The 12053-nt window shown below is 43.1% G+C and overlaps 2 protein-coding genes across 2 annotated transcripts in view; both read right to left on the bottom strand.

Annotated features, from left to right (window-relative positions):
- Nucleotides 1-11437, bottom strand: part of SMG7 (SMG7 nonsense mediated mRNA decay factor) — a 68048-nt gene extending 56611 nt beyond the window's left edge. Inside the window, exon 1 of the mRNA XM_065887470.1 lies at nt 11263-11437. Within this exon, the coding sequence (XP_065743542.1) occupies nt 11263-11291 (29 nt within the window). The 5' untranslated portion in view covers nt 11292-11437. The remainder of the gene's footprint in view (nt 1-11262) is intronic.
- LOC136128091 (large ribosomal subunit protein uL3-like) lies at nt 1480-2682 on the bottom strand. The gene is made up of 2 exons (XM_065883790.1): nt 2308-2682; nt 1480-2160 (listed from the first exon to the last, which is right to left on the bottom strand). The coding sequence occupies exons 1-2, from the start codon at nt 2680-2682 to the stop codon at nt 1480-1482; spliced, it is 1056 nt and encodes a 351-aa protein (XP_065739862.1).
- Nucleotides 11438-12053: the final 616 nt, after the last annotated feature.

Here is a 12053-nt window from a genome sequence, read left to right as displayed (position 1 = left end):
TGAGTTGTGCTTCTTAATATTCTGACCTTTTTTCATGGAGAAGCAAAGCAAAACTAATGATTATTTTAGACAAATAATATTATTATTTCAGTTATCTAAACTAAGCAGAATTTTTTTTTTTTTTTGGGCCACGCTGTGTGGCTTGTGGGATCTTAGTTCTCTGAGCAGGGACTGAACCCAGGCCCTCGGCAGTGAGAGCACAGAGTCCTAACCACTGGACCGCCAGGGAATTCCCTAAACTAAGCAGAATTTGAGAAATATGTATTTTAGATATTAAAACACAAAATTTTCACTTTAAAATATCTACACAAACTGTATGTGCGCAGAAGTACAAAATTTTGCAGATGCCCTAAGATACTTTTTATATTCAAATTCATCCTGTGGTGGTTCTCTTAGCACTATGCTTTTTATCTTTTCCCACCAGCAATAAAAAAATTTTCAAGTAAGTATACCTCTAACTCATCTTTTCTTTGAATACCATCTTCCAATTCCATTTTACTCTGATTATCTTATACCTCATCACCACACAGTATCTCAAAGAAAATTTGGTTAGTTGTTGCCTGGTGAAGAACTAAATAATAATTCATGACCTTTCTAAGAAGCAGTATTAGTAAAACACATTCTAATATACTATATTCCAACTAATACAGCACTGAAATAGTAGGGCTTTGGGAAGAGGAGGGATGGAAAAAGGACTCAACATGGTCAGTGAACCCATGGAGTTTTTGGAAATAGACTGAGGATATTAATGCATCAATACAGCAATTCTTTAAATATAATAGATTTCAGAATCATGCTTCTCACTTAAGACAGACACTACAGAAGGGAAAATTGCCATCAAGAACTGTGGGAACAAAATGTTAATGATCAAAAAGGGTCTACAACGGTTTTTTTTCTTTATGGCAGATTTGAAAAAGTTAAATCCAAAGAGACTTCACTTAATGTTCTGATCTCATCCCCCAATGCTACAGAACTCCTTTCCGCACCTCCGCCTTCCATGTTTGATCTCAACAGGTGAGGGATTCTATAAAATAAGTCTATAAACTCAGTTATTTTCAGAATTTTCATGTATTCATTAAAACTCCCCCCATAATAATTTAGTAATGTTCCAAACAACTAATTTTTGCCTAAGATGAGGCTACTGTCAAAAACATGGAAAGGAAATTTAAATATTTATGTATCTTAAAGGAAATACTGGAGGCATTACATAAATTTCTCATCTCTTCATATTCTAGTAGAAATATATACAACAAACATCAGCCATTTAAGTATAAATTATTCCCGTAAGACTAATGAAAGGTTTATTGAAAGAGAACCTTAGACTCCCAAAGGAAATGCAGAACGAGATTTAGAGTTCCTCCAACACACAGTCCCCAAGCATTTACTCATTCTGCCTGCTACATTCTTCCCTTCTTTTTTTTTCCCCCCACTGGAAAATAACTTTATTGGATTCTACCAGCTGTATAATCTGTTCTGACATTAGGCCCCTTTTTCCTTTGCAATTTGGTCCTTCTTAAGTGGTCCCATGAATGCTTTCTTCTCCTCCACAGTCTGGAAGCAGCCATGGCCAAATTTGGAGGTGGTGTCAATAAACTTAAGGTCAATCTTCTCTAGGGCCCGCCGTTTGGTCTGCACCAGCAAGGACTTGCCAAGGGTGAGCACTTGCTTCTTGGTTCCCACCACGCAGCCTTTGAGCATGACAAAGTCATTGGTCACTTCACCGTAGTGGACAAAGCCACCCAGAGGGTTGATGCTCTTGTCAGACAGATCGTAATCAGTAAAGGCATTGTTCTTGATCAGTTTGCCATCCTTGATGAGGTAGCCCTGGCCAATCTTGTAGATCTTCTTGTTGATCTCGGTGTGGTGATGGTAGCCTTTCTGCCCAGCCTGAGCCACAGAGAAGGCCACCCGTGCAGGATGCCACGCCCCAATACAGGCAACCTTGTGCAGCCCTCGGTGGGTCTTACGGGGCAGCTTCTTGGTGTGCCAACGGCTGGTGACCCCTTTGTAGCCTTTGCCCTTGGTCACCCCAATGACATCAATCATCTCATCCTGCCCAAACACTTGGTTCACAGGGACCTGCTGCTCTAGCCTCTCTCGGGCCCAGTCCAGTTTTTCAGCCTCAGTGCCTCCGTTCAGCTGGATCTCCATGAGGTGGGCCTTCTTCTAGCATAGAGGAAGCAGGCGCATCTGGGTGTGGGCAATGACACGAATGACCTGGCAGTACTTCTTCATGCTGCTGAAGTCCCTCTCCAGCTGCTTCTTGCCATCTACATCCTGCCACTTCTTGCAGTATTTGGTGAAGGCCTTCTTCTTAGATTTATGCCAGTTCTTATAGAAGCGCGTTTTGCATTCATCACTGATATGCTCAGCAAAGATGGTCTTAAAGGTCCGGAGGCCTCGAGGTGTTTCCACGTAGCCCACAATGACCATGGGTGGCGTCTCCACGATGGTCACAGCCTCCACAACTTCCTTCTTGTTCACCTTGGACCCTGGCCTATCGACCTCCCTCACAATGTGGGTCATGCCAGCCTTGTAGCCGAGGAAGGCTGTGAGGTGCACGGGCTTGGAAGAGTCATCCTTGGGGAAGCTCTTCACCTTCCCGTGATGCCAGCTGCTGTGCTTCCGAGGCAGAAAGCCCAGGGACCCATGCCTGGGAGTGGAGAACTTCCTGTGAGACATCCTGCCGTCGGATGCTGCCGGTAAAGCTTCTCTTCTTTCTTTACCTGACTAACCCTACTCATCCTGTAAGACTGAACTCATGAGTTCAACTCCAGAAGCTATCTCTGAACTCCCAGGCAGTAAAAGTTCCACCTCCCTCAATATACTCATGGCATCCTTTGAAAACATTTACCTTGGTATTTACCACATTACAGCTACCCCTTGGTATCAGCAGGGGATTGATCCCCAAATGCTCAAGTCCCTTATATAAAATGGTATAGTACTTGCATATAGCCTTTGTACATCCTCCCCATCCTCCTGTATACTTTAAAGCATCTTTAGATTACTTATAATACCTAATCCAATGTAAATGCTATGTAAATAGCTGTAAATAAAATGTAAATGCTACGTACACAGGTGCCTGCACTTGGCAAATTCAAGTTTTGCTTTTTGAACTTTCTGAAAATTTTTTCCCCAATATTTTCCATCCAGTTGGTTGTATCCACGAATGTGGAACCTGCAGATACAGAGGGCCAATTGTATATTGAAATATCTGTGCAACATCTCCCTCAGGAGACCACTAGCCTAAGAAACATAAACCAGTTCATTTGCCTTTATGTTCTTAGAGCCTAGCACTGGCATTTGTAAGTATTCCATAAATGTTTTGCAAAAATGAAACAAAGCATGAAAACTCTATTCAACACCCATTATGTACATTACGCATTTAAAAGTTGCTGAGACATGATCTCTATCATACTCAGTCTAGCTGCAGAGATAATTCACTTATATAAAAAAAAGAGGTCACTACAAATTTAAGAAATTATAAGTACCAAATGACTGAGAGACAGGAAATGCTACAGAAAGTCAATGACTGCAGAAATCACCCGGGTGGACATGAAATTTTCCCACAGAAGGTGAAACTTAAGAGAGTGGAGGATAGTACCTCCTGCAGGGGAAATGGCCTTGGAAGACAGATTAAAGCAGGAGTGGATAAACCATGTTTAGAAGACAATGAGTAGGTTTCTCTAGCTAGGGCAGTTGACTCTTTTCAAGAGGTAAGGAGATATCATGTGACAGAGATAGACGAGGGTCATTTTATGGAAGGCCAAGAATGCCAAACTAAGGAGCTGAAGTGAGGGAAAGCCACATACAAATGCTTGTAAATAGAAGCAATGCAAAATTAATTGGCGGGGGTGTGTGGGGGGGCGACAGGTGGTAGAGTCTGAAGGAGAACCGGAATTTAGTAAACATATGTGAACTTTTTTTAAAGGCTGACCACAATTTTATGAGATCAATGTTCAATTTAAAGATAAAGAAATCATGGGCTTCCCTGGTGGCGCAGTGGTTGAGAGTCCTCCTGCCGATGCAGGGGACGCAGGTTCCTGCCCCGGTCCGGGAAGATCCCACATGCCACGGAGCGGCTGGGCCCGTGAGCCATGGCCACTGAGCCTGCACGTCCGGAGCCTGTGCTCCGCAACGGGAGAGGCCACAACAGTGAGAGGCCCGCGTACCGCAAAAAAAAAAAAAAAAAAAAAGGGAAAACACAGTACAGGGCACACTTGAAATTGTTAGCCATAAAGGAAAGGTAAGGACGGACAGAGCTTAAAAGGAAAACGGGAACAGGAAAGAATTTTTAACAGAAGGCTGATATTGGTCCACAAAAGAGAAGACTAGTAAACGGAATAATTAAAAAGACTAAAAGAAGAGAGACAGCACATCTGAAATAAGGTTCTGGAGGAATAATATATAAGCAAGAGCAGAGGTAAAGAAAGGCATTCTGCAGGACTCAACTAGCCAAACTGTTTTTCCCTTTTCGAGACCTATACCAGCCATCAAGTCTTCAGGAACTACCACTTCACATATCTCTAGTTCTCTGTCCATAACCAATCTTATGCAAGAAAAACTTAGAAAGGCCTGGCCTGAATTCTAATGTCATATATTAAATGGGAGTGAATAAAATTTTTAAAAATGTATTTGGAATAAAGGAGCCATGAGATGCCTGAAATGTCAATTTACCCAATAATCCACTTTTTAAAACTCCCATCCATATTTCAAAACCCAGATAAAATCTCACCTCCTCCAAGATACCTTCCTCACCTCAACTCCGTTGGAATAAAGTTCTTTTTCCCTAAACTTACACAGTACCTGTTTCTCTATCATATCACTTACCAGTTCATCCACTATTACAGTTACTTAAATGTCTTTCTCTAGTATCTTTGAGTTTCCCATAGGCAAAGCCCCTATATTTGTGCTCTGCATATAGTAAGTGCTCAATAACTGCCAGTAAAATAAAACACAACTTTTAAAAAAATATATTTAAAACTTGTACAAGTTTCTATGGGTGAAGTCTAAACATAGTAACTAGCCTACTACTACCTAAGAGAAAACTGCTAAGAGAAGCCTTGGAAATAATCTGTGGCTTTAAGGAGAAGAAAAAAACATGAATCTAAGTGAATCTGCACCCACAGGGAACTTCTGGCAACATGTGGAAACATTTTTGGTTGTCACAAATTGGGGAGAATGATACTGGCATCTAGTGGGTAGAGGCCAGGGATGCTGTTAAACAACCTGCGACGCACAGGATTGCACCCTGCAACAAGGAATTATCTAGCACAAACCCTGAACAACACTGTTACTTAGTCTACCTGAGATTCCTAAAGTTTTCTTAACGTAGTCACCTACTCTTTCCACTGACTTAAAAACTGGGTCTCAGGGAAGGTGAAAACAACCTGCCTAAGCAGCTCCACTTACATGTTAACAAGAAAGGAGTTGGTTACAAGTTCTCACTTACCATGTGACATGTTTGCCAAAATGCCATCCCTGTATTTTTCTGTAACTGTTGATTAGCCCTTCTTAGTTATATGTAACCTCCTAGATCACTGTTAAGTCTATCCACAACAATTCAGCAACTAAATTAAAATATAGCTTGATTACAAAACTTAAATGGCAATATGTGATGACCATCTGCCAAAATACCCACCTACAGATGAACAATCCACCATCCAAAAGATATCTGCTTAATAGTGTATTCTCTGAAAAAGATCAATCAGTTAAACAAACCCACCTAAACTTTCAGGTACTCATGCATGCCACCAATAACAAAAGTCTGAAAGGCTAGCCACGTTTAGAGATGTAGTTGGAGGCTGCAAATGGTATTTCTCCACCATAAAACAAACTATCCCTTTTCAAGGCTGAACTCCCCTTCACCCCAAAATTGCCTCATGACAAACTTGCTACACTAGTGGGTCCATATCTTATTATAACATATCTTACAAGACAAAACAAAAACTCAGCAAATGCTTCATCTACCATGAAGGTAAAACATAGCAGCTGTTAGAAAGCAACGAAACACAGGCTAGGACAGGAAGTATACATTTTGAATCCAACCGAAACCACAAGGGAGGCAGAAATTAACTGCTAAAATAATTTAGCCTGTTAATATCCAAGCAGGTAAAATGCTATTAACATTATTATAACAAAAAATAGACTTATAAAGCCTCAAGAGAGGGTCATTTTTTTTTCAAACAATTTTCCCATGTTTGGTAAATCGGCCATGTTTGGCTGATTTTCTGGGACCAAAGCTATTTTAAATCCTGGGCATGGGAGTGGGAAGGGGCTGGATGGGTCAGGGGGCGACTTCTCAACCATGTGAATTAATATCAGTGTGTGCTATAGGACTTCTTGAAGCTTCTAGCAACAGTGAATATCCAGTCCAGCATTACCAGATTCTTCCAGAACCTGGAGCCCACCCTATTTAGTATATTTATTTCTCCCAAATGATCCCATGACCTTGTTCGCCTCCCCAGGCTAGAATAAGACTCTGCTTGTTAATTTATCCAGTCTCATCCCCTCCCTTTACCTCCCTCTGTCTCAAGATTTACAGTGACATATTTTATCTTACAATATACTGGATATTTTAATTAGTACTTAAATGACAGCCATTTTTCTGCTGTCTCAGAAAAACAACCTTGTGGATGTTATATTACTTCTACTTCTGGTAACAAAGTTTCTGACAAAGAAATGTGCAACTGGAATGCACCTCTCCACCCATAGAGGTATCATGCAAAAAATTTCTAACAAAACAGACAATTTGTAGGCCTTTCCTGTCAGTGGTCTAACGCCAGGGATCAACTTCAAGTGGATCCCACAGGAAAACCTTCAGCATAAAAAGAAATTAAAGATAAAAAGAAGAGAACACTAGAGGAAAGAGGGAGGGGAGTATGAACAGTTGCCTCCCACAGTCACAGCAGATGTCATTCAGTGGCACCGGTGCCACCTTGTACCATCAGATTTGACCTGTTTGATATCCCCTATGGCTATGATTATTCCACTATCTCATCTTCCAAAACAACTTCAATGATACCTTTCCTGTATGGTACTTCAATACTTCCCCCACCCATTTTTCCAACTTCGACATGTTAATTTCCATATTTCTATTCTTTCAAGTGCTATTCTCTTAAAGCATGAAATTATACCTCACCTACTATCTTCTCTATGGCCTATTCTCACCCTTCTTCCACCCTTCTCAAATGAACTATATTCAATACACCCTATTCTTTTACTCAACAAAGATGTCCAAGTCTTTACAAATCTTTCCATTTTATCATAAATCAAAAGAGAAAACACTGAAATTTTCTTCAATCCGAGTATTAAATTTCCAATGTTATACAGTCTAGAAGCCCCAAATTTAAGACCATTTCTTATTTTTATAAAATACAAGAAAGTATTCTCAACTTAATCATTTGGATAGGAGTCTTATTGGGTCTCCTATTTCAAAAAATGACACTTCCCTTCTAGCAAAAAAAAATTTCATCATCCTTTCTTGCCCAGAACATCACCCATCCAGAGGATAGGTTTCCTCTCCTTTCATCTATGCTCTACTTCTACAAGTCAAGACCAATTCAGTCCCCTTGCTGTTGAATTCCCTCTTTCTTTGTCTTACTGATGCTTCTTACTGCACATCCTCATTTCTCACTCTTTTGAAACTGCCATCTTACCACCCCACCATTTCAACACCAGACACCCCAGCTCATTTACTCTAAGAAATTAATTCAGCTGAGACAAAACTAATTTTCATCTACATGAGGGAAGATCTGTAGCTGTGCAGTCTAAAAATTGCCCAGTCATGGTTGTGCACCGCTGACAAAGGTAGACAACAAAGCTCTTCCTAAAGTGAAAGCCACAGAGAAAAACTGCCATACCCCCAACCACGCTCACTCAGCAATACCCAGCATTCTCCCTGGGTTGTCTATAAAAACCAACGGTTCCATATGCATCAAAGAAAAGAAAGTGAACATAATGCTTCCCTGAACGTAGTCTCTAGTCTCTCACAGCAGACTTTATTTTTTAATACAATTTTTAAAGGTTACTTTCCACTTACAGTAATTACAAAATATTGGCTATATTCCCCATGTTGTATAATACATCCTTGAGCCTGTCTTACACCCAATAGTTTGTACCTCCCACTCTTCCACCCCTATACTCCACGCCCACTGGTAACCACTAGTTATTCACAGCACTTACTGGAATGATTATCTAAAGAAGAGAAAGAGGGAAATTCTGGCTGGTGCAAGCCTTACTTTATTATCTCTTCCCATTAGCCTCAGACTACTATTAGCCCTAAGACTTGCTTTATTTACTTAGGATAGATGAACAAGATTGAGAAAAGACTGGCTCTCAGGAATTTTTAAGTGATTCCACGTCCTATGCCTGTTCAGTTTTGCCTATTCAACTTTAGCTGGAAAATTTAGGCTAAACATTGTGTTCATTCTTATTCTTTTCTCCCTCCTTCAATGAACTAAATTCATCTCAAGGTGTCTACTACTGATTCCGCAACCTAAGGGTAAGTCTTCCTTACCATGCTAACTTTAAAAACATAAGATACATTAACACAGAAGCCTCTCAAAGCCAACTGATCTTCCCATTAAAAATACCACCACTCAAAAAAAAAAAAAAATACCACCACTCTCCCAATCTGCTTTTCATTATACCTTTCCAGTCCCACTGCTACCACCTTATTTCTAACCCTTAACTGCCCACTACACAGATTCATCTTCCTAATACATAGCCATGAACATGTGATTTCCCTTCTAAACAAATCATCTCAGATTCTCCACTGTCCACCCATTTTAACCATAAACTACAGACCATAATATTCAAGATACTCTCAAATATGGGCACCTGATTCAAATAGGCTTTCCCTGACCACGCTTGTTTATAAAAAACAGCACATCCCTATCTTGCTTTATTTTTCTTCCTAGTACTTTGTCACCACCTGGTAAACATATTTATCTGTTCATATGTTCATTTGTTGTATCCTTCTATTAGAAAATACTTTCCCATGTTCACTCTTTGGTTCACCACTGAATCCTCAGTGCCTAGAATACAGTAAGCTCTCAAGCCATACCTGTGAAAAGAATGGATGTCACACAGTATAGCTGATCTGGAGTTAGAAGACCTACATTTGAGTTAGAGCTTCCACAAACCAACTATATGATCCTCAACAATTTTAACTTCTTTGGGCTATACTTTCTTCATCTGTAAAAAGAAGGGGGTCAAACTTAATAAGATATGAAACTCTTAAGTTTTTCCATCACCTTACATTCTTGTTTAACTGGACTGAATACCTCCCCCAGCACCCAACCCTCCTTTCCATATATCTCTGCTCAGTTTCCTTACATTTGGATTCCTCCTTCTCAATACACACTTCTCACAATACTGTTTATCCTTAAGGTCCATTTTAAGTGCCATTTTCTCCTTGAAGCCTAACAAACTGTAAACTCTGCAAGAGGAGGGTGGAGTTCTCACTGTTCTACTCTCAGAAGTTATTATAATGCCTCCCATATAGGTGATCAACAAAATGACTGATGAATCATGTGTATGAATGAGAAAATAAACAAAGGAAATTTTCCTGATTCATCTCAATTGCTCAGGTAATCTCTTGCCTTTGGACTCTTATAAAACTGGCATCTTTCATGATCCTTACCATATTTTACTTTCCTAATATATACTAATCTGCAAATTCCCTAAAATTAAGGACTGTCCTGATAGTTTCCATATCTCCTCTCTATAGCATCTATCATACATCTTTGCCACAGTTGTATTTATTAAGCTTATCTGATATGTTAAACAACAAAGGGATAATAAAGGAGAAAAAGGACTTCGATATACAGGTATCATTCCAACTACCCACTGTACAGTTATTGAGCATACATGATGTGTGTTATTAAACTCAGGCATTCCACCATACTTGAAAGATCTCATCATTCCCTCCTCTACACACACTGCTTAATAAAACGATTACTACTTTCAAAAGCAGAATAGCTACCCTCATGTATCACCTAACTACAAACCTTCTCTTGAAACATACATGCAGGGATCCACTCACATATCAATAGTTTCACTTCACTAAACAGCTAAAGTGACTTTTCTGCTCATTTCAGACTTCTACCCCGTCCAATTCCCTCCTCCACAAGGTATGAAACCACTTTTAAAATCATTTTCCCATAAGCCTGCCCTTCTTAGTTCTGCTACTGAAAGACAAAAAGGACCCGTTTCTGGATCTTCCTTCCCCTTTTCTAAGCAGTGGCAACTCCCCAATTAATCCCAGGCTCTGACAATCTTATTTTTCTCTGTCATCAAGATTTTGACCCTCGTTTACCTCTACCTCCAAGCTCTTATTCTGCATCCATGGAACCTTCCTAGCTGCACAATAGCTGGTGCAATACGCTCTCGCCACCATGTACTTGGTTCCAATGTGTCTGCATCTTCTTCCTCCTACAATGTGTGTCAATCGCCCCCTTAACCCTCCCCAGATACACATCACATACTTTCTCACTCTGCACCCATACGTCACTCTACCTCGACATACAAGTTCCTTACACCACTCTAATGAATCCACACGACTCTTAGAATGGTATCTCCCGACTGCACTGATTCTAACCCAGTTTCTTCGGGGGAACCCAACCGCATCCGTAGTGCCTCCTTCTTTTCTCACTTCCTCACCCATTCCCTTCTTTATGCCCTCCACCCGCACTCCGCCAACTAACTACAGATGACATTATTCCTCAGTACTTCCAACCCCAGAATGAAGAACAAACTCCAGCTTCCTGCGGTCTCCCCCTCCTCTAGTCCTCCCTCCCCGGCCCCACACACACCCCAGGTGTGCAGACTTCCACCTTGTCTTCTCCCCATTCATCGCTCCAGTCAATCCCACACACCACGTTTCCCCGCCACCGGGATCAGACACCTCCACACCCACCTCCACTCCGGGTCGCCGCCGCCTCCCCCCAACCCTCACTAGAGAGCCCGCGACCCGGGGCGCGCGCACACACACATTCTCACGCTTCCCTAACCTCCTTCTCCTCACCGAGACTAGCCGGCTCCGCTGGAACTCAGTCCTGCTCGCAGGGGCTAGGCACCCAAGTGTGTGCCTGCTCCGCCCCCTCCCGCTGATCCTCGCAGCCCCCGCCTCCCTGCCCAGGAAGGAGAGAACACAGCAACTCCCCCGCCACCCCGGACATACCACCTCTGTGTCTGTTGCTCCATGCCCCAACCTTCGGCCCGCTCCCCGCTACGTACCGGGCCGGCCTCGTCACTCACCGGAGATACTGCGCGCTCTGCAGGCTCATCCTCCGCCGCCGCGTCTTCCCGCGAAGCCTCTGTGGGTCTCTCAGGCTCCTCGGAGCGGCCCCACGGCACCGCGGGTGCTGGCGGCCGCCGCCATCTTCCTCTCCTCCGGCTCCTCCTCGCTCAGCGGGGGTTGGGGGTGAGTGAGGCGAGGGGGAGGGAGCGGGGATAGCTGCTCTCGCTGCTTCTCCGGCCCGTGGGGCTCAGGGACACTCCGACCCGGGAGGGGGGAGGGGGAGGGAGAAGGGATAGGGGCGGGGTAAAGAGGAGGGAGAAGCAGAGGAAGGAAGTGGGGTCTCTCTCGCGAGATTTCAGCGGCGCCGGTCCCTCCGGGTGATTTCCGCCGCTCTGTTGCGCTCCCTCTTGGGATCAGTTAGCGGTGGGGCGCCTGTGCGGCTGCTGAGCGGCCCACTGGAGGCGATTGGCGGCTTCCGGCCAATCCACCCAGCTTCTCCCGCGCAAGGGGCCAACCCAGCCTCACCGAGAACATCGAGCTCCAATCAACCGGGAGTTACACTCAAAGTCTTCCCCCGTCTTTGCACTCCACCCGATTTCTCTCTTCCTTTTTCCACTCCTCCACTCTTCCCTACCGGAAACGACGCCCCTTCCTCCTACAGTTCCGGCCGCCAGTCCCTTGTCTCGGGCCTGCCCTCGCGCCCTAGAGTGAAGCTAAGGACCCCCTCCTCTTTTCTGTGGCCCCACCCCCTGCACGCAGGGAGGCTGTTGGAGGGGATAGGGTGGAGCCCAGGGATGAAGAGAAAAGA

Source organism: Phocoena phocoena, chromosome 1 (genome assembly GCF_963924675.1).
Source record: "Phocoena phocoena chromosome 1, mPhoPho1.1, whole genome shotgun sequence".
NCBI classification, from domain to species: Eukaryota; Metazoa; Chordata; class Mammalia; order Artiodactyla; family Phocoenidae; genus Phocoena; species Phocoena phocoena.
The sequence above is the reverse complement of the archived record's forward strand: the minus strand, read 5'-3'. Positions and strand labels throughout refer to the sequence as shown.